Genomic DNA, 22626 nt, shown 5'->3' with positions numbered 1-22626 from the left:
GGAGATGTTACACATTCACTCATGCACAGAAACATCGACCTACCACTCTATGGAATACGTGCAGAGATCAGCACTTTTGGCTTTGAGTTTTATCATATGTACCTTTTGCTATTATTACTGAGGATTACAAGGCCAGCACATGGCACTAGACTCTGCCAGCACTGGGAAGGTGAGAGTCTTGTGAAACAGAGGATCATAGACAAGAGGATGAGAGAAACTGAAGAAAGACATCAGTTGAATGGGTAAGAATAGAGGAATTCACTCCTCCCAAATGTATTAAGTAATCTATTTTATACTGACAGTATATTTGACTGTGATTAGACTACTGCAAAAATAAATATGACAAAGATGTTTTAATGAGCAATGTTGCATGAAGTGAAATACCAAACAATCAAGTGAGAAAGTTAGAAAAGGCTAAATATGGACAACAAACAGATGATTTTAAATGCCAAAACACAAATGATGTGGAAAGAGTTGTGGATGTATCAGCATTATATATATAATAATTAGTGCATGTAATCTTAGAAATCAGTCTTAGAAAAGTTAGAAAAGAATCTTCACCAACAATTCAAAACATAAACTTCAAACCAAAAAGTTCAAACCAAGTTAACAAGCATCTTTATTATTATCTATAATTTATCACATCAGGGCAAAGCACACTAGTGATCAAAATAATTTACTTTGTCAGGAGGTTAAAAGTATACTGACACTTGTGGTGACTATGGTAACACGAGCTGATATAATGTACTCCATGCTGTGCCAGTCAAAAAGAGGTGAAAGATAACGATCACACTCACTGAACCAGAGATCACAAGTCAAAATGAAAAAAGATCAAATGTTTTGGAGCAAAAACCTCATTTGTTTACCCTCATCATCTTTAGGCTGAGACAAATGTAAATAAATATGCTCTCATGCATAACAAGAATTGAGTGATGCAAATTTTTTCCTGTCTTTGATTAGCCGACTACAATTGAGCCAGCTACAATCCGAAAAAATTAAAATTTCATAATACATGATTTGGAAAAAAAACTTCTTCTGTGACTACAAACAGCTCATGTTTTCTAATCATGGAAAATAAAACAATGCCTTCCTCAAGCCAAATTGGTCTCTAATAACTGAGACTCTTCCACCATGGACATTGCTCATGTCGTGAAAAGTTAATATTCACAAAAACCGGTAGACGCTGGGAGCAGAATCATAAAATCATGCGCATAATTTTTGTAAAACTGATCATATGCCAAACATTTATTTTGTGTTTGTGATAATGCAAAGACAGCCTTCCTCAACTCCATGTGTACATGTGGCATCTAAAATTATCTGTTGTTGTCTCTTTAAAGCAAAGTGGTAGCCTAATCCGTGTTGCCTGGACAATTTTTGAGTAATATTATTTACACAATGCAACAGTTAAGAGTTGTTGGTTGAGAATCAAGCTGAGTGCAAGGAAGGGCCGTGTTGACTATCAGGGGTCACAGCAGAAGGAATAAACAGCTTCTTCAGGGACACACAACATAATGGTTCTATCCACCTTTTAGTTTGGTAAATTAGCATGCAGATAGCAAATGAGAAACCCCATTCTGCCCTGGATGATGACGTAGGCACGGCTCTCTCCTCTCACTTTGAATAAATCTGTGAGAGGGACACTTTGGCAGCACTGGAGGTTCACAGAGGGCTTGGCGGAATGGGACATTTCTGCATAAATCCACAGGACACCTGAGCTCTGTGTGTTGTTGTTGTTGTCGTGTCTATCTTCCTCCTCCACAGTCCCCTGCAAGGAAATAGAAGCTGTCCAAGGTGAGTCAGTGAGATGAAGCTGTTTGAGGAGGGTGAAAGAGAGAGACAGGGCAAGAGAGAGCTGTTTAATTCTACAGCATTTCTATTTCTGCTGAGGAAACAAGTATGAAAAACAGTTTTATCTTTCTCTTTCTTTGTCTCTCTCTCATTTTACCAATGACTATAGTGTTCATTTTTGATATTGGATAGTTGACAGCATGCAAAAAGGGAAATAATGAAATATTCTGATCGAAATCAACTCACAGGGGCCATAGAAAGTAGTGCGTAGTTATTAGCACAACTCATCTGATACACTGGTTACCTTTAAACATGCATTTTGACTATCTCTATAATAAAAAATCATAGTTCAAGTGATTTTGTTCTACGAGTATTCATTGTTTATTGCAAAAACACTTTTATTCTTGTTGAGGTGACTTGCATCAGTCCAGAAGTAGGAAACACTGATGACAATGTAATCAGTTGTCTCAGTATTTACTCTGATGCACTGTCATTGTCCAATCTCTAATACTGCTGAGGCACAAGCAGCATTAACCTTTTTAACCCTTTATGTGTTAAAGCGGCCTATGCAGTAGTTATAGGGGATAAGCCATCTTCTTGTGTGCATGTGCGTGTGCGTGTGTGTGTGTGTGAAAAAGTGCAGGAGAACATAGATGGGGATTTAGCACTGACTGATAAAAGCTGATGTTGTTCTACAGGCTCCTCCTGTCATTGTATTGCTGTGTTGCAGTAATCCTCTCTTATGTAACTGAGTGGAGAGTGGTCCCTCTCTCTCTCTCTCTCTCTCTCTCTCTCTCTCTCTCTCTCTCTCACACACACACACACACATGCACACACACACACACACACACGCACACACACACTCACACAAACACACACATCAATCATCTACAAACACACAGACTAACCAATGCAGGAGGCATCAATGTTAAGTTGGGACAGTGAAATGAAACTATGTGGCTGATTTTGCAGTAAAGGATTGGTTATGTACTCTATACAGAATTGAAAGTAAAAAGGGAGTTAACAGATTATTTGATGACAGAAGATGAAGCAATTGTACAGTAAGTGCTCATAGTGCTCTTTACTAGATTCATTGGTGTTGTACTGCTGTACATGCTGAATATAGTCTGTGTATTGTTTATTTGTTTGTTTGCTAACAACACTACCCTATTATGCACATGTCCATGTGTTTATGTGTTTGTATAAGTGAAACTTTTTTGTGTGCTACATTAAATTATGCTTGGTTCAGTTCTATGTAGTATAGATCACTGTTTTCCATGAGGAGGACAATTAGTGTACTGAACTTTAAAACTTTAAAAATAACTTCTCAGAACATACACAATATACAGACATACAGATATACTAAACTCTACTTGCCTGTTTAGCACTACTGTACTATTGATGATAAATGAATATTCTTTGTACTCTGGAATGTTTTTTTTTCTACTTAGTCTTGTCATTGTTAAACCCCTACAATCCCTGTTATTGGTTGCTTGTAATGATGGTGATACATGCTTTTAAGCTTATTCTGCTGTTGCACTTAATGTGTGTTGCTCTGGGTGACAGCTAAAAACCTAAAAAGAAAAAAAGGGTACAACAGTGTCAAAAATATTGACAAAGCACTTAGTATGAATTCTGTGTATAGTGTATGCATGTTTGCATGTGCATGCACGTGTCTGTATGGATTATTATGTATGGTTTCATACATTCAATTGGATGTTTCTGTTGTGTGTATGCATGTCTGTGTGGTTGTGTCATGTGGTGTGTGCTTTGTATGTATGTATCTATAAATATATAGTTTCAGTGCATGTAACTTGTGTTTGTGTGTGTGTGTGTGTGTGTGTGTGTGTGTGTGTGTGTGTATATATATACTTGCCTTTGTGTTTTTATGAGTGTATGTTTGTATGAGTGTGGTTTCAGTGTGTGTAATCTATGGCTGTGTGTGTTTTGCAGGTGATAATGCGGAGTCACATGTCCAGTGCTAACATAGAGGAGCTGCTAAAGCAGTCTCAGATGGAGCTACTGTGGATCCAGAGACAGCTGGCCATGATCTCTGCCAGAAACACACACCACCACCTGCACACCAAGGGCAAGGTACTCTGGTACCAAATAGGTCTACTACTACTACTAATACTAATACTACTACTACTACTACTACGAATAATAATAATTATAAGAAGAAGAATCCTGTGGTATTCTCTGATGGGAAATTTGTCTTTCACAGAAAAGTGTTGCTGCTCAAGTGATACTTATGGTTCATGGTGGGGGATCTGGGTGCTTGGGCACCTGCCCCTTTTCCCTTAATTGAAGAAAATGCCCCTTCCAATATAAATTTCTTATTTTATTTTAGGCATTTTCCGAATAGTTAATAAAATGTAGCGATATGAGCAAAACTATTTGAGCAAATGCAAAACACAAATGAGATTGTTTGCACAGTGCATTGCCCCCTTCTCTGTCCTTCTCACATGTGGAGGCCCCCCGCCCCGCCCCGCCCCGCCCCGCCCCGCCCCGCCCCGCCCGACAGGGCTGCGCTATCAACACAATCACAGAGCAAGAGGCAACGTGCCAGGGAGACCTACTAGAACCTCCTTGAGACCTACTGTGATAGGTACCAATTAGTTTAATAAATATTGTTGCAGCCATTAGTAAAACTTGGTGATACATCACATATCCTGCAATTATTTCTTAGCATGTAGGCTAGGCTGTCAATGAATCAATGTAGCTAATTGAAACTTGGACCGAATTGACTATTGCTAGCTAGCTTGATGCTGCTGCTAATAGTGACTTTCTTAGCTCAGTAGCCCAGATTCTCTTTTGCTAAGATTATTTTTTCATTTTACATATTATATAGTAGTGAGTGGCTGCAAGACGCCCTCGAAAGCAAGAAGAGCGAAAGTAAAAGAGAAAGTAAAGCAGAAGCTAGAGGGACAGGCAGACTGGGGAGTCAGACGGTGGCAGGGCAAGCTAACTTACCTTCATATTCATCATGCAAGGAAAACAATAGATTTAGTGATCTTAAAATCTATCCAATGAAGATTTTTACATTTTATTTAGAGTCTTCAGCTTGTACTATTATGATAGAAATATAATAAGATAATAGAGGATTAATCACTAAGATATATATACAGTTTATATATGTATATATATATATATATATATATATATATATATATATATATATATATATATATACATTTATTTTTTTATTTTTTTATTTTTTTATTTAATATTTAGCACAGGCAGACAGAAATGCAGAGATGAGGGGAGAAAGAAGAGGACAGTGAGACAGAAAGACGAGATGGAAGCAAATATAACAGATGAGTAAAGGGATATAGCAACACTGCATTGCTGCACTCCTAAAACACAGAGATTATTCCACAGACTGTTTGACACTGTAGATGCCCCTTTTTCATTTGAGCACCTGCCCCTGAAGAACTCTCTGCACGTCCCTGACCCATACAGTATCTATGTGCTGAGAATAGCGCCACCAGGAACTGAATTTGAATTTTATACATCAGAATTCTTACTTAATAACTTGAAGTTGTATTTAAAGTTTTGAAATTGAATTTGATTACATTGAATTTGTATTTCGTAATTTAAAATCAAATTATTTTCCTAAAGTATCCCCTCAGATATGATAGCATGTAAGATTAGAGTGAGCTAACTTGTGGCTTAAAATGCAATAGGAGTGAGCAATTATGTATTTTTTTAAAAAATTTTTTTATCATGTTTAGGTTATAAACCATATACAAAGTGAGTCATCTTTGTCATCAAAGTTTACTGGGGCCTGAGCTTCATCTGATGAATCATAATGCAGCTGGACAGAATGCAGCAGAGTTCATATAATTTAGAATGTCAGTGTCATAAACGAGCGATTTACCTGAACACACACGCAGACTCACAGTTGTCCTCTCTGATCGGTGTTCACCTGCAAATTGAGAAAGAAAACTCACATTGCATTTATTTGGAGAAACATCAACAACAATATTCGCTGTTCAGAAAGGCAAACATGGAGAGTGATTTCCATCCTGGTAAGCCACATGTATTTTTAATTTTATTTCTTAACATAAAAAGACAGAGGATTTTGCTGAACAGACAAACAGACAGACAGTCAAGATAGACTAGTTGTTTGTGTTGAAGGATTTACATTTGTGTCTAGTACTTCCTTAGTTTGATTTGCATTGTAAATTCACAGTTAGATTTGTTGTTGAAACAAAACTATGATGAAAGGCATAGGATGAAGCTATGATGAAGCATGTTGACCTTGAATTAAGCTACATCAGGTGGCCTCATGGTTATTTGTTTCATTAAGATGTTGCCATTGCATTTCTTTCAGCATCCATGCAAATGGTCGCTCAACTCAATGCCCTTAATGACGATCGCCATGAAAACATCAACTACATTTTTGCAAAAGTCCTGAAGGAGGAGGAATACCTTTATGCTGAAGCCTCTAGTTTCTCTGGAGTGACTGCTGAGCTTGACTGTGCCCTGTCACCCTATCAATATATGGAAGCCAATAGTCAGCACAGCTTCATCAGCATGCAAACTTCTCTTGGATATGGACAAAGGAGACCTTCCTCCCACAAAGAAAGAGTCTCCTCTCATGACCGAGGACACAGCATTAGGTAATGCTGGAGCATCCATCCACCCATCCCACCTTGTGGCTCAATCCAACCTGCTCCGCCTTGTTGAGACTCCATCCCATGAGGCTCCAGTGACTGATGACTTCAAAATCATTGAGAGATTGAGGCTGCTTCAGCACTCCCCCATTGGTTTTGACGATGACTACCACCTGGAGGCAGTTGGAAAGAGATACCTCTATGCTCCCTCATGTGACACATCTGGATTTGTGGCTGACTGCTGCTCACCCTGTGGATCCACTCTGGGCTGCCTGGATGAGTGGGAGCCACTGGTCAAATCTCACTTTGACTTGGAGAAGGAGGGATTTGGTGAGGAGCTCCTCTACACTTCATCACATCTCTCTAGATTTGTAGTTGACTGCTCCCCACAGCATGGACCATCTCTGGACCATCTTGATAAGTGGGAACCATTAGTCAGCACTGATTCTCAACTGATGCAGTTCCTCTCTCTCCTCCTGGAGGAGGAACTTGGTGAAAATCACATGAATGCTTCCTCATCAGCGAGTTCTACATTTATGGCTGCCTGCGCTCCACACCATGGCCCTACCCAAGATCATCTTGATGAATGGGAGCCAATCGTCAAAGCTGATTCTAAACTGATGCTGTTCCTCCAGGACTTGGAGGAGGACGAACAATGTCCTTTTATCATCAAGACGGAAACGAGGAAACATTGAGGCTGCTGCTGAACGCTCTGTCACCGTCCTGCATCAACCTGAGTGTTGCGAGGGAACAAAACTCACTGTTCTCTCTGCTGGACGTGACAATATCACCACCTCAGAGGAGGCTTGCCCCATCTCTCTTGCTGAAAACACCCTGATTAGGATTGACTAACCTGCTTCAGGAGTCAGAGGCTCCAGCCATCCAGGTTGAGGTCAAGGCTCCACCAAGCCTAATCCAGGAGGTTGAAACTATGAAGGCGGCAGACAACAAGGCAGCAGCCATCCTGAACCAGGAGTATATCAGTGTATCAAGTGCAGTCCATGAGGCCAATGACAACCAGGCTGACCACCCTCCACCAATTCAGGAGGCCGAAGCGTCATGTTCATCCACTCTTCTCCATGTGTGTGAGGCTGTTGTTCACATCAAGGCATCTAGCAGTTTGTTCCATGAGACCAAGGACACCAAGGATCTGTCCTGTCTGACCCTGGAAAAGACACTTCCACCCGTCCAACTAGTCGAACCTACAGGACCTCAGAGTTCCAGTGCCAAAGACAGCCTGTCAACAAAACCAAAGAAGAAGAAGCGTGGCTTCTTTTCTTGGCTATCCCGCATATTCCGGAGGAAGAACAAGAAATCTGCTGATGAAGTTGCAGTTTCAGTCTTCATGCTTGTTTTCACAGTTCAATCAATTCAGATAACGTAAAATCGTATTGTATCTAGTGCAAAATCATTTTGTAACCAAAACTATAAATTAAAATGTCACTTTTATTTCTTCTTAGGCTGACAACATGGCTACAACAGCAGAGACGCCACTCCAACAGACCTGCCAAACAGAAGGAGATGAGCCAAAGTCCTGCTTGAACACCCTCTCACCTGCAGTCCACTTCTGAACTCCTGTCATCGTCCTATCCACTTTACAGAATTGAACAACTGAATCATTTTATTTGAATACATTTATTTGCACACTACTATTATAGTGTCTTTGCGCATTTCTTCAAAACACACCTTTATTCCTGCAGTTATGGGTAACCTGTAGCCTAAAGCAGTGAAAGTGTAATGGAATTAGTAAATATATGTTGGCCATTAACATTTTCTTTACCTCTATTACAATATAATCAATATTTATTCTAAATGTGGCTGTTTTTTCACTGAGAGACCATTTTGCTTTAAATATGTCACTTGTTTTCTGTAAAAAAAAAAACCCAACTATGGCTCACAATAATAATAATGCTCAGCTGAATGATATTTTACAAATAAATGTAGTTTCATTAAAATGGTACTCAGCTCATCTAATTCAAATGAGGCACTGCTGTTTGGAGGCTCTTCAGGTAGTGTGTCAGTTCAAATGCTGCAAACTTTTAGTTCAGCTGTAGTGTGTTGACTGAAGTTGGTCTGAAACAGCCTGTAAGACACAGATGTATTTTTGAAAATGGGCATTGGGCAAGACATTGTTAAAATTTGTTAAAATCACATTTTAGTAACATCTTTATTAAATATCTTTGGTCTATATATGAAGGCCTATATACATAGAGAAAAATTTGAATTCCCATGAAAGGGCCCCTTAATTACTAGCATTCATGGGAAGAATTTTAAATGTGTGTTACTGGTTATGCCCAAATGTGACAGAATTCTTATTGTAGGCCATTTTAACATCCATGTTTGCTGTCCAGCCCAGACAGCAAATTTTATGAATGTTATTGAATCTTTTAATCTTTTTTTTTTTTAATCTGTGCACATACCTACACATATTAAGGGACACACACTTGATCTAGTACTGTCTACTGGCCTCACCCGTTGTAATGTTGAGATTTTTGTGTTTTCTGACCACAAAGCCGTTGTTTTCAATCCTCTTTTACCCCACCCCATCCCTAACCACCATGCACCTGTCTGCTCTCATGTTTTTAACTCTACTAGAAAGTTTTCTGAGGCTTTTATGGCAGCTGGCCTGCCATTAACTGCTGCAGATTTGCTGTCCAATAGTGAGGAGCTAGTTTCCCTTTTTAATAGTAAAATCGGCTACAATTCTTTACCTGTGGAGTTCCTCAAGGCTCAATCTTCTTTAAATTAACATTAATTTAACCAAAATGATTCAATACTTTCAATGACCTTTATCCTTATAGATAAATACACCAATACTGACCAATACTGATGTAAATATCTTAATAAATAATATAAATGTCAGGTTAATGAGCAGTAATGATAGTAAATTAGCATCCTCTTAGAAGAGTTAATGTGCAACCACAGGTTATTACAAAACTAACATTTTGGTTCAAACAGACCTTTGTCAAAGTTATAAATTAGTGTCCTTTAAATTGACACTTGACCTTATAATAATTTGTAATTATTATAGCTTACATGGATATAACCCAAATTCCAAATAAGAGAAAATGCTCAGTGGATTGTGTTCACTCTTAGCGTGCATTATGCTGCTGATTTATGCTATTTCTTTGCTTTTATCTGCATTTATCTTTGCTGAAACATCCAATCTTATTAGTGACATAATTTGTTGGCCCAAATTACCTTGAAAGTAATAGAAAATGTAAAAGTACAATCACTCTGTGCCACATAGGCTAATATTTTGGGCCACTGCTGCAACCTTTCAGTCAAAGTTACCAGCTGAAGCTGAAAGTCTGTGGCTTTTAGTTTTCATGTAGTCATTGCTCTTGAAGCCAATTACAAACATGGCCAGAAGAGGACAGCATAGTTCTGAATACATATTTCAGTGTTTAAAATCCACCAACAGGGCCATGACGTGGGCCAAAGGTGTGGCTTCATTAAGTTGTTAAATGACACTTTGCCCTCAGTCATTTGCATATTTAAAGGGGATGGTTGCATATTTCTGTCCAATCCAGTTTCCATCTATTCCTGAAACTCAGTCTCACAGGGCTTCATGTCATGCCTGAAAACCAAATCACTCAGAGAGTAATGTGTCTACAGTAAGGATGGGAGCAGACAGAGAGAGAAAGTGTTGCTAGGCAACAGAGTGGAAGAGAGCGTATTCCGCTCTCTCCTCTCACGCACACTTAGTGTCTCTTTCTTTCTGTCCTCTCCTCTCCCCTGTGCCTCCCTCCATCCCAAAGTGTTACACAGAGAACGGCTATTGACAGAATACACCCCGAGTGCCTGCTGCTGATGTAACCTCACTAAACCACCTCTGATTTGATTTGAGTCCTCTGATTAGGGATTTAGGAGAGGTGAAGAGAGCAAAGCAATGCTTGTACGCTAGGAGGTCTGTCCAGGAACAGGTCAGAGATTTGATAAGTTCCTCTTATTAATACGAAGGAGAAACAAATGAGTGAAAAGCATTTGTGGTTCAGTGAAAGAGACAGATCAAGGGTTGTACATGAACATGAGATGGAGAGATGTATGGATCATTGCCTCTTTATGAGTAAAACCAGGCTGAACAAGGAGAAGTGATGGAGTTGAGAATGCATTTGACCCATTGCTTTCAGATCATGCGTCCCTCTCTGTGTTTAAGAGAGGGAGAGATGGGGGAGAGAGCGCTGCTCTGCTCCTTTCTGCCCTGCCCTGATCTGTTCTGCTCAGGAAATACATTCAGAGGGGGAAAAAAAACGTTCATCCATGATGCAATCATTTACACATCATTGCTCAAGAGATTTACACAGTGCATTCAAATGAACACTGACACGCATGTCTGTTTTTTCATGTGTGAAGTTTTTTTTTTTTGAGTCAACTGAATAGCGTGTGCACGTGTCTGTGTCTGAGAGAAGGAGAGAGAGATAGAGAGAGGGGAGGGGGGGAAGGGGGAGGGACTGGAGGAAGGAGCAGAGAGCGCGAGAGAAAGCGTGAACATGAGAATGGGATTGAGGGAGAGTGTGTGTGAGAGTGTCATGAAGGCACTCTAGCTGTCTCTCTCTGCTCTCACTCTGTTATGGTGAGACCTCCAGCCAGCTACAGCTGCATACAGACTAGGCAAGCTATTAAGCCTGCAGCTTGGAAACGCTCATTCCACACACACGCACACACACACACACACACACACACACACACACACACACGCACACACACACACACACCCGTACAACGTCATACACATGTACACACACGGATGTGTCACCTCTGTCTCCACTGCCAGCTTGTGATGTGACGGAAAGGGAAGAGAGTCATTTTGGGACAAAGGGGGTACTGCCTTTAAGGTAGGGACATTGTCGTCATCTGCATCACTTACAATATACATGTCTGTATATCAGCGCTGCTGCCCCAGTCCCCCTTTTAAGACTGTTATACACTGTTGACATGTTTTATCTCAAAACAGAACAATGAGGATTCTACCGATTTGTATCAAAAACGCTCACACACATAACAGACTGGATGCTAGCTGCTGTGACTCTCAGTGCTTTAATCTGTTCAGGCAAAAAATAAGAAAACACGTATTCCCTCTGTCAGAAGCACTGACTGTGAGTGTGTGTGTGTGTGTGTGTGTGTGTGTGTATGTTGGTGGTAGTGCATTATTTCCCTCCTAAGGAGCTGACACCGACTACATTTACAGCAATCTGTCTGGTAATCTGACTAAATCCCACTCCAAATGAAACTGTTATTCATAAAAACACTTCAGTCAGAGACGAGTAGCTTGATCAGCCTGAGAAGATTGAAATTTTGTTGTTTTTTTTGAAAACCTGTTAAATGGTATAAATAGTATAATACAGCCCAATAGCTGTATGTCCAAGGCTGAACGGATCAGACAACACTGATGCATGTATTTCATTCACACACCAGATGGCGATATGACAATTTGGTTAAATGATTCCCAGCCAACAGAAGATTATCCTGGGGTATCCTGGTGGCTCAGTTGGCTAAGGCACATGCCATGTAACCACAATGTCCTTAGTTGAAATCTAGCCTGGGACCCTTGTCACATGCTGCCCCCCCTCACCCATCCTCGCGTGTCCCTCCACCATAAACACAGCAGAAGTGCTATAAAAATGATCCTTGAAAATGACCCTCAGTGGAACAGGTGCTGTACAGGTCTGTTCAAATAATTTAATGAATGATGCTGGTTTTAAGTGCACAATTGAAACAATATAGACACATACAATATGTTTGTGATATGGTAATTTGTTACTGCCGTTTGGCTGCAGAATACCATTCACCCTCCAGTGCACAGTTGTCAGCATCACCAATATCCAATTAGATGATTACATGCTGCAACATGTAAATAGCTACCCACATGAACTCCTTCGCTTGTAAACAGTTACCCCAGCGCCCAGTTCTTCATCAGGTTTAAACAGATTATCTATTCCCTGTGTACCCATCAGCAGTGTTATCAACAATGTTGTGTACTTCAGACGTGTGTGAGTGTGTGTGTGTGTGTGTGTGTGTGTGCTTGTGTACACTTGGGTGTGCCTGCATACACCCCACCTCAGCTAAATCTCAGTGCAACATGGAAACTTGCTCACAAGATTTTTAGTCTTAAACATATTTGTACATGTTGATCTTCATTTCAATAAAAGATAATGCTAGAATTTTTTTAATCTAATTTGCAAAAATTTATAAAATTGCCAACAATGTTATTTCTGCCAAGGGGAGAAATGTTTCAATAGCTGGTGTTGCCCTCATTGGACTAAATAACTTTGCATGGAAAATGTCCTTGTGTATCTTACTATATTGTTGAAGAATCCCTACCTGTTCGTAGGGCTGCTCCTGTGGTCTTACTCCTCTTATGAAATGGATACATTATTGTGTGTCTCAGAGGATTATGTGAAGGGTGGAGTAGTGATTCCTTCAGCAGAAAGGCTCGGGTTCAAGCCCCTCTGACATCAAGCATCCGCCCTGCTAAAGTCTCCTGACTAGATCCTGCAGTGCTTTTCTATAGCTTTGACCTCCCTATGGTGGGTGGCAAAAAGATTTTTTTGTTTCAGTGTTATTTGTCACATAACCTTAGCTTTCTCAATAGTGCTAAAAGGAAGAGCAAATGCCCAATAACAAAGAAAATTTCTTAAAGATTATACATATGTTCTTACTGTGGCCAGTCTAGGCTAAGTAGTCTACTGTCTTCTATTTCATTGTTTTTTTCTCTGAATTCAGTCAGTTGTAGTGGACCATCACATAAGAGTAAATTATTCCACCACCACTAAAATAAAACAATAAAAAAAATACAATTCTGGCAAATTTCTCACTATATTGCAAATAAAAGATAGGGCAATATTTAAAATCAGTCCAACTCAACTAAACCAAAATGACAGTCCCCTGTCCAGGGCATCAAAATATTACAGGGAAAATAAACATTATGTTGGATTTTTTAATCCATGCACATCTGGAGCCACCTAGCAAAGCCTCTGGATAGCTTGGGTTAGCAACACGTGGCTATCAAATTAACGCTACTGTAAGGAACCATGGATGGCTCTGTGCCTGTGCTGTTGCTATTCAGGACTGGAAGGGGCTCGGCAGGGCAGGGGACACAGACTGTGCCGTGTGGGGGTTGCCTGGAACATTTTCCACATGGCTGCCATTGCTGGCACCAACGGGACTTGGAAGTCAGTTTCCATAAGAGCCTGGCTTTAGGCTAGCAATTGCCTTTGGGGTTTCCTAAATGCTGTCTCAGCCTTGTCTTGCTCCCAGTCAGAGCTTCTTCTGCAGCCTTAGTAATCCTCTCCCTGTGACTGACCCCCTGGGATGGACTCTAACTAATGCCTGCGTACACCGCTGTAAGCAAGATTGACAGTAGACTTATTTCCTTCTCTCATCACTTGTTTTAATAAAGTGCTTGCCTCCTCCCTGTCTGGATTTATAGATTTCACATGAGGTATAGAGGCATTTCTGGGAGGGAGCAACGTGTGAGATATTAGTAATAGATATAGACAAGCCCTCAGAAATGATCATTGTTTTTATTGTGTGTGTGTTTGTGTAGGTTTACTGCATGGACATGTTTCTGCTAGTATTTAATTTAAGACTGAGAAAGCCCCACCATGACAAATATGTCAGAAAAGAGAGAAAAAACTAATAGCAAGCAAACACACAGAGGAGAATCCCATAAGGTGTGTTGATAGAAGTCTCAAGGTGACTGCTGTGGGGGCCTCTCTCTTTCTCTCTCTCTCTCTCTCTCTCTCTCTCTCTCTCTCTCTCTCTCTCTCTCTCTCTCTCTCTCTTTTCTGAGAATGCCTAGTATGCAGTTTTTCTCATCTTAATCATAGCTGTACAACTAATTAACACCTCTATTCATGTCTTATCATTCCACCACACGCAACAATCTACTCACTCATATTTACATTTTAGGCACTTATCTGATGCTCATCCAGACTGACTTACAGTGACGGGGTTGGGCCACTTTGGCCGTTGCGAGCATTGAACCTGTCATCTCTCACTCAGAGAGAAGTCTGTCTAACCAACCTGACACCTATATTTAGAGTTAATGGGTGCAGTATTTCATATGCATTGAGATCCTCAGCACTGACTACAAACCTTTAATTTGCTATGGAGCACAGTTAGCAAGATACACTTATTGGTTCTGTGCAACTGGTTGTGTTGCTACTGTATGTTCGTAAGATGAGACGGCCGCGGGAAAATGAGACTCAGAGGGAATTCTTCACAAGCGAGCTTCCTTGAATGAGCCAAGGACGTAGATAGAATCATGTATAGTCTGTTGGTGACATTTTTAAAATTTTTTATAGAGTGTAAATTTGATTTGTTGGTTTTCTGGTCTAAATGATGAGGTTTTTACACTGGTGTCCATATGGTCTAATGTCTTGCTCTAATTAGGCTGACTCGCTGTGTATGTCTGTCTGTCTGTCTGTTTGGAAAGTCCACAATACTGGTTGGCAGGGCTGTCTGTCTATCTGTCTGTTGGAAGGTCGACCACATATAGCTGGTGGGTCTATCTGCAGGCCCGTCTGCTTGGCAGGTCACTATATTAGCAGGTGGATCTGGCTGTCTTTCTGTCTGCTTGGCAAGTCCACCATACTGGCTGGTAGGTTGGTCTGTTTGGCTAGCTGACATCTTGCCTGAATCATTGGTTTTTGATTTGTTTTGAGGAGGGTGGCGTACAGTCTGAGGGTCTGGTTGTGTGTATGTGTGTGCGAGTGCACTTTTGTGCATGACAAGATACTAATTGGTCTGACAATATGCTAATTGATAAGAGTAACTGCTGTTAGAACCATCTGTTGACTAGTCTGTCAGGGGTTAATTTATATTACAATATATATAAGTGCTTGAAGGGAACAATGAGCTGAGATTCTTTCAAAAACTCCTCTTCCTTAATTTTCCTCCAAATGGAAAAAAGGCGATGTGCAAATTTTGGAGTGAAAGCAGAGATAGAGGGGAGAAAAGTGGACAGGCTTTCAGAGAGATGCAGTACAGCTTGCTTTTGTCTCGGGTGATAATGTTTTCCTTTTATAGCTCTGGTTATATTAGAGTGGCTGGGCTGGCTAAGTGCGGCGCTTAGGGAGGCAAATGGGAAGACTACACCCCACTTGGGATTTCACATTGTAGCTTCCCAAAATGTCCCTCTTTCACACCTTTGTAATACACAGACAAGATAGATTGGAACAGAGCATCAAATCCGCTCACAGACCAACTTTTAGGGAAGAGCTGTTTCTGTTGTTATATTATGAGTGTGGTGGTTGCACTCTTTTGGAGCATCAGTGTGCTCATCATCACACATGCACAAACAAAAGTCAACAATATCACACACACACGCACACACACACACACACACACACACACACACACACACACACACGCTTGTCCTTAAGGAAAACCTATGGGAGTCCATTGGAGGGTGTCTAATTTCAGAGGGCAGGGGTAGAGTCTACATCCATCTTACCTTAGATCAACTTCATCCTTACCTTGGCCAAAAAATGGCCCAATAGCTCCAGTCCTAGTGTTACTTATTGCTGTACTTTGCTGAAACCTTTGGGATAGGCTCTGATAAATTGCAAGATCGAAGTACAAGACTGACAGCAGAAGAGTTTTATTCCAAAACAAGATAACTGTGATCTAAAAAAAAAGTGGCATCTACTATTACAAATTGATGTCTGGCATAAAAATCACTATGGAATATAATATAAGTAGCTATTCGCAGACCTCAAGACAAGCTTCTAGCCTGCCTAAAAAAAGATGTATTAGTTCCCATGGGGGGTTTAAGCATCAGAGTCAAAATCCTGTTTCAAAGGACATTCTGCCCCGTCAAGAAGAAATTTGAGGGCAAACACTGACGGGCAGTATATCTGTCAAATCCTACCGAGGCTCAAGACCTGTTGCAGTCAAAGCTTCATCTCCAGCTTTTGTAATCCTTTCCCTGTGACCGACCCCTTGGGATGGACTCTAACTAATGCCTGAGTACACCGCTGTAAGCAAGATTGGCAGTAGACTTATTTCCTTCCCTCATCACTTGTAGTAAATAAAGTGCTTGTTTCCTCCCTATGTGGAATTTTTAGATTGTACATGGTACAAGAACTAATAATAATGATACCATGATGGTCTGATGGTGGTTAAAAAAGAGAAACTTAGTTAATTTAGTGCATCTTTTCTCATCCTCTTGCAGCCAAGACATGAGGTTTCATCCCAGCAAGCTACAGGCCACAACCGATTTCGACTGCTGGAGGAGAGAAACCGAGCCCTGAAACTTGAAGTGACCACCCTTCGCCAAGAGAAACAGCAGTATAGGACACTGGTGAACCTCCCTCTCTGCTCTCTATTTCTGTCTTTTACTGGTGTCTCTCTCTCTCTCTCACCTCCCCAGCTTTGTCTTTTTCTCTCTAGTACACACACACACACATACAAAATCTCTCTCTTTCACCCCCCTTCTGTTTATGCAATGTCTGAAACCATTGGTTTTCCCTGAAAATAGCAGACTAAATGAGATCAGCGGTTTTGAACACAATTTACTCATTTCCTGATAACTATTGTTTTTACTTGGGGGAGTAGAAAGCATTAAAGTCCTTTTTATCATGTTGCTTATGCATTTAGCTAGATCATCAACTACCTCTGAAGAATGTGAGAGAAATTATGCATTGCACTATGTTCCCTATTGAAGGGTGTAGCTGTGTATGGGAGGGTGGCTTGCATGGCCCTATGCACATATGCTCCCTCGGCCTGGGCTTGACATTGTGGATTATGCAGACATGTGGGCATGTGTCATGTGGTGTAAAATAGATCAGGAGGGGTGTGTGGTTTTGTGTGTGTGTGTGTGTATGTGTGTGTGTGTGTGTGTGTTTCTGTGTGCACTGTATGTGCATGCATGCGTTTGCGTATTTAGCAGAGTTGGAGTTGTCCTTTGGAGGCCCCCCCAGGTGGTCTCGGATGGCAAGGCGTGCGAGCCGTTGTCTTGGCAACACGCCCATTTGCAGGAGTGTGGACAGACTGGCAGAGGGGAACTGACAGAGCATAATGGCTGCGTCTGTTGCGAGCCTCACTGGCTTGAAATTAGTCTCAGTAAAAAAAGAGCAAAGCTTGCATGCTTTGCATGCTTGCAAGGAACTGCATTCATAAACCTTTTATTGGCAGCTTTTCAATCCGATGTGGCTCTCAGGTCAAAATAGCATGTCTTCCCGGCTGACTTGGAGTCACCACTCAATTCTACAGGGCTGTGATTGAGAGCATGGTCACCTTCTTCACCTCAGTATAGTCCGGAAACTCCACTGCATGCAAGAGTAAATAGTTTGAAAGGGGTGTATAGACAGCATCCAAAATCATAGGCTATGATCTCCCCTCTGTTGCCTCCATCTATGAGATCTGAATACAATGCAAAGGAAAGAAGGTTCTCCCGGACCACACCCACTCTGCCACCTCTCTTTTCCAACTTCTCTCACTGAGAAGCAGCATGATGTGTAGAGCCACGTATCAGCACCTTTAACCTTGGTTAGGTTAGCTGAGAAATCACTTATAACACAAATGTTTATAGTTTTTGTAAATTATTTTGTAAATATTTGTAATCAGTTTGTAATCATTGTTTTTATTACAGAATGCACTAGCACTTTTCTATTGGGAGTGTGTAATTTATGGTAACCTGCAGTGTAGGGTGTGGTGAGTTCAAATGGACTAATAGATGCACTATTAACTGTTTATTTTTCGACTCTATACTCTAACTTTTGATAATTTAGAGGCGAGAGGTCAAACTCACAGAAGTCAGCAAGTCAGAAGTGTTGTTGGTGTCGTTGTGGACCTGTTTGATGGTGCCCAAAACTTCACCAGGTCTGCTGTCTCCTTTATGCCTCCTAACTAAGAGACACAGTTTATTTATTTGGATTGTTCCATTGATTTAATTTTCTGCTCATTGACACTGCTAATTATTTAACTACAGTATTACATACAGTTGCTATTGTTACTCCTTATTTATTCTCATGTTTTGCTTTGGCAACAAATACTGTTGTGTTTCATGCCAATAAAGCTCATTTGAATTTGAATTTGACACAGACAGCCAAACACAGGAGCAAGCCAGCAATATTAATTATTTGACTGTATCTGTGTGTTACCCTGTGAAACTGTATGTGTGTACAGAGCACACACACACACAAATGTGCGGTTACGTGCATGCGTCTGTCTGTGTGACCTGGCAGCTTCGGCCTGCAGCAGCAGCCTCTTAGCAGTTTGTATGTTGTTGTCACTGTGACTAAAGAGGGCGTCCATATTGGTCAGTGTGCCAGCTCTCTCCCTGATGTCCTCCATCAGGTCCTGGAGCTCAGTGGGAGAGGTGGGCATCTTCACAGCCAACACCTTGTTCACGGCTCCCTCGATCAAAGACACATCTGTCCTGCTGTCTGTCACCATAGCCAACATAGTCAGCCACTGAACATAATAATTACATAATTGTCATAATCAGTGTAGTGTGTGTGTGTGTAGATTAAGTGTGTAGCTGTGTACTCACTTGTGAGGAAGTCTCCAATAAGTGTAACTGCATGTGATTGTGTGTGTGTGTGTGTGTGTGTGTGTGTATGTTTATGTGTTTTTATATGTGGGTTACTGTTGGAGGTAGTCCAGCTCGTGTGCCTGGCAGCACTTGTCATTTCACTGTCACCACTGACAGCTTCACTCTCATAGTGTGCATCATGGTCATTCATGCAAAGACAGCCTCAGCTCTGGATCACTAAGACTACGAGAAGCTCAGTCATGAGAGTTGGTCCACTCTTGCACATTTGCTCATGCAGATATATACAAACCATGAGAGAGGACAGAGAGAAGGGTAGACGAAGTGGGGAAAAATCACATTACAACACTGACTTCACAGCCTGAGTAGCAAATCCATCAACTTTCACATCTTCATTTAGCATTCGGCATGGAGAGATGTCTTCATTCTTTTTTATTTCTGCCATTATTAAATGAAGAGAAAGACGTGGCCAGAAAACAACCTATATCTTATTTGATAATTATGAAATTCACAGCTGACCTGAAGGCAGAGGGTGATGGTCAAAAGATGCCTTGTAATAGCTCCAGACAAAATACACAGATAAAAGGCATAAAGACATATGCCGGCACACACACACACACACACACCCACACACACCCACACACCCCCACGCACACACACACACACACACACCAGATGGCTAATTAGCTAGCTAGTTAGTTATGGTTTGAATGGATCTCTTCACCAGCAAAGCCTAATTTCTTGGCTGTCAAGCAACACCTAAGGCAGCTAACATTAGCAATCAGACAACCAAATGTTACAGTTTTTAACTTAACAGCCAATTGCTACTTCATATCACTACATTTTCAATTACACTTACACAACCATCATATTTTATCTGATACCATGACACTGTGTCTGTACAGCTTCCCTCTCTGTTTGCAGCAGCTAACTTCAGACAGTGAAGCCAGTCAGCCAGTGCATGAAAGGGAGGCAGGAGCAAAGCAAACAAGCACCAATAGAAATGTATTTCTGTTCTGAAAACAACACCGTTTCAATGTGAGTGAGTAAACCCTTTGTGGAGCGGATGAAACTAGTTCACATGAACGCATATGGAAATTACTATCAAATTGGTGATAGGGACAATTTTAGGTCATCAGAAGAATTGCGTTCTGAAAGAATTGCGTTGGGTGATGGATTTCACCTATAGCTCTTACGCCTCTGCTTTTTGGAATATATAGACAGAAATAATTGATAGCCATCTCTTTTGTCCTCAGACTGAGAAAGACTGTCACAGAAAGTTTGTTCTGGTTTTTTTTTTTGGCCAGTTTTGATGGGCAATGGTGCCAGTATAGGAAAATGTTGTTGGGAAAGACTTTAATATTTTTTTTGAGCAGGTGTCCTCACTCTATTGCTTGTTAGATAGTTAAATTAGGTAGCTAACAATGATTGTTGGCTAAATGCCTAAAATGTAAATATAAGGTGCTAACATTTACCTCAGACCGTACATTGCGCTGTTGTATTTAAAGCCCCTACATATGGAATATTTACCTCAATATATAATTTTCAGATCAATTTTGATAGCATAGCATAATGGCTGTGGAAATGAGACCATTGCCATGAAAATTGGTTTATTCTGTATAGCTTTCTATGTGTAAACTCTATCTCTTCCTGGGTATGATTCCCCGAGAATTGTGCAGTATTGATGGCACAAAGGAAGAGCCTCAACCAAAACAGGAGGGGGACTGCCTCACTCTACTTCGAAGCCGAATAAATACATAGACAAGTACAGATGCTGTACAGTCCTCTGGTGCCTAGCTAGGTGTGCATCAACTGGTGCTGTAGTTGAAATTACTACAGTCCTGGAATAATGAATATGAATAAATTAACCAATGTATTGTCAAGAAGAAGAGATCCACTCTATACTGCTAGGCTCTGGTAGGCTACCTGTCTTTCAGTATCATAGCAGCCTGTTAGCCAAAATGTTTCGTTAGCATTGCCCAAACAAAATAAATTCCACAACTATTACACAAAAAAACTGCTCTGTTAGCTCAATCTAGTTGTCAGTTAGCCACTGCTTTTGAAAAGCTATACCTAACACCAGCTGAGCTAACCGGGCTGACTGACCCGAATTTGGCTCCTGATGAATACGTCTTGTGCCGTGGGAAAAATAACTCACCTCCTTACACAAGTTTGTTCCAGTTCCATTATTCAACTTTATGGCAGTTTCACATCAGCTCATCTGTATACATATTTGTTTTCTTTCTATGCAGTCTGCAGGGAAGCAGGGTGGGGTGGGGGCACGTTGTTTTTGTGACAGCTGACGTAACATACTACCACTAAGGGACACAAGGGGTCGCCAAAGTCATCAAGTTTCAGTTTCAGCATTGGGGAGTCACTTTTGGGAGGCTGAATTTCATGGGACACTGGGGTTAGATTCCCAGAGGGGTCACTGTCTGTACTCTGACCCTTCTGTATCCATGACATCTGTTCTTTCACTACCTAAATTGAGAGAAAATACTCAAGGAAGGTGGACCGCTTACTCTCCTCGATCAACATAAACAAAGAAAAAACGAAAAGCCTTGGACTGGTTGCCTGGAAACCCTCTGTGATGGACAGTTGTAGGAAGGTACCCAAGGTGAGGAATGACCTTCTCTGCACTGTGTTGCTGCTGCTAAAAGGCCACAGCTGTCTCCCTGGACACCATCCCTATGGCAACGATTGAGCACTGCTGGCAACTGGCCCATTCAATGATAGTCCTGATGATGATATGGGCCGTACCAATGGAAAGAGGAATAACAACTAATTAATAATCCATAATTGCAGTGTTGTGTCAGTCGTCCTAATAATCTCCACTCTCATTCCCTGTAATCAAAGATGTAGAGACAAAACAGGGTTAATAATAGTCCATTGTACTGTAAGACAATTCAATTGAAAACATTACCACCACCCCCAGGAGATTCCGGAAATTCACATTGTTTTGGCTCACAAGGCGGTATCCTCAAATGATATTAGACAGGGTGTGTTTAGGCTGAGGTCTCTTTTCTTTCCCTAATTGAATTGAGCTCAGACAGTGTTCTTTCAGATGGCTCAAGTTGTCTCTATAACTGCATTATCTTTTTTTTCCCCCAGCCCATCCCTGGTCTTTTCTGTATTGCTGAAGGTAAACCACTGAAAGCTAAAGTAAAGCACCATACCCTTTCCCCTTTGGATAAAATGTCTAGAAATGACCAAACGATACTCTCCTCTTTTTCTCTTTGCTGTTATTGAAATGGGGCTTATAGCCAAACGGTGTGCCAGGTTCAATTGCGCTTATAAAACACGAACAAAGCTATGAAACAGCTGGGTTAAGCATTGCAGTTTTTGCTTGCTCACAAGCGACATCCACCCCGCCTCTTGTCTGTCTTTCTTAGCCTTTTCTGGTTCTCCCCTGCTCTTTTTTTCTCCTTTTAAGTCTCCTCTCCTCTCCTCCGACTCACTCTTTCCCCCCTAAATTCCTAGCCTTCTCCCCTCTATCACTTCTTCCCCTCCCCTCTCCGTCTTTACCCTTGTCCTGTCTTCTGTCTTCATCCTTCTTCTCTACCCTCTCCTATTTTCTCTCCTAACCTCCTTAGTGCCCACACCCAGCCCTTGCCCAGCCAGAAGGGTTGAGTGAGGCCACTGGGCTGGGCTGGGCAGCTTTATGCCTGCAGTAATCCAAACAGATTTGATGTATATCAGGGAAGGCCAAGCCAGCCC

General features: G+C 41.2%; 1 protein-coding gene across 1 annotated transcript in view; it reads left to right on the top strand.

Annotated features, from left to right (window-relative positions):
• Nucleotides 1–3747: 3747 nt before the first annotated feature.
• The window catches only part of rimbp2a (RIMS binding protein 2a), a 77248-nt gene continuing 58369 nt past the window's right edge, over nt 3748–22626 (top strand). The window contains 2 exon segments of the mRNA XM_071905171.2: nt 3748–3882; nt 16588–16716. Of these exon segments, the coding sequence (XP_071761272.1) occupies nt 3748–3882; nt 16588–16716 (264 nt within the window).

Source organism: Centroberyx gerrardi, chromosome 2 (assembly GCF_048128805.1).
Source record: "Centroberyx gerrardi isolate f3 chromosome 2, fCenGer3.hap1.cur.20231027, whole genome shotgun sequence".
Taxonomy (NCBI): domain Eukaryota; kingdom Metazoa; phylum Chordata; class Actinopteri; order Beryciformes; family Berycidae; genus Centroberyx; species Centroberyx gerrardi.
Note: the sequence above shows the minus strand (reverse complement) of the source record. Positions and strands in the feature narration are given on the sequence as shown.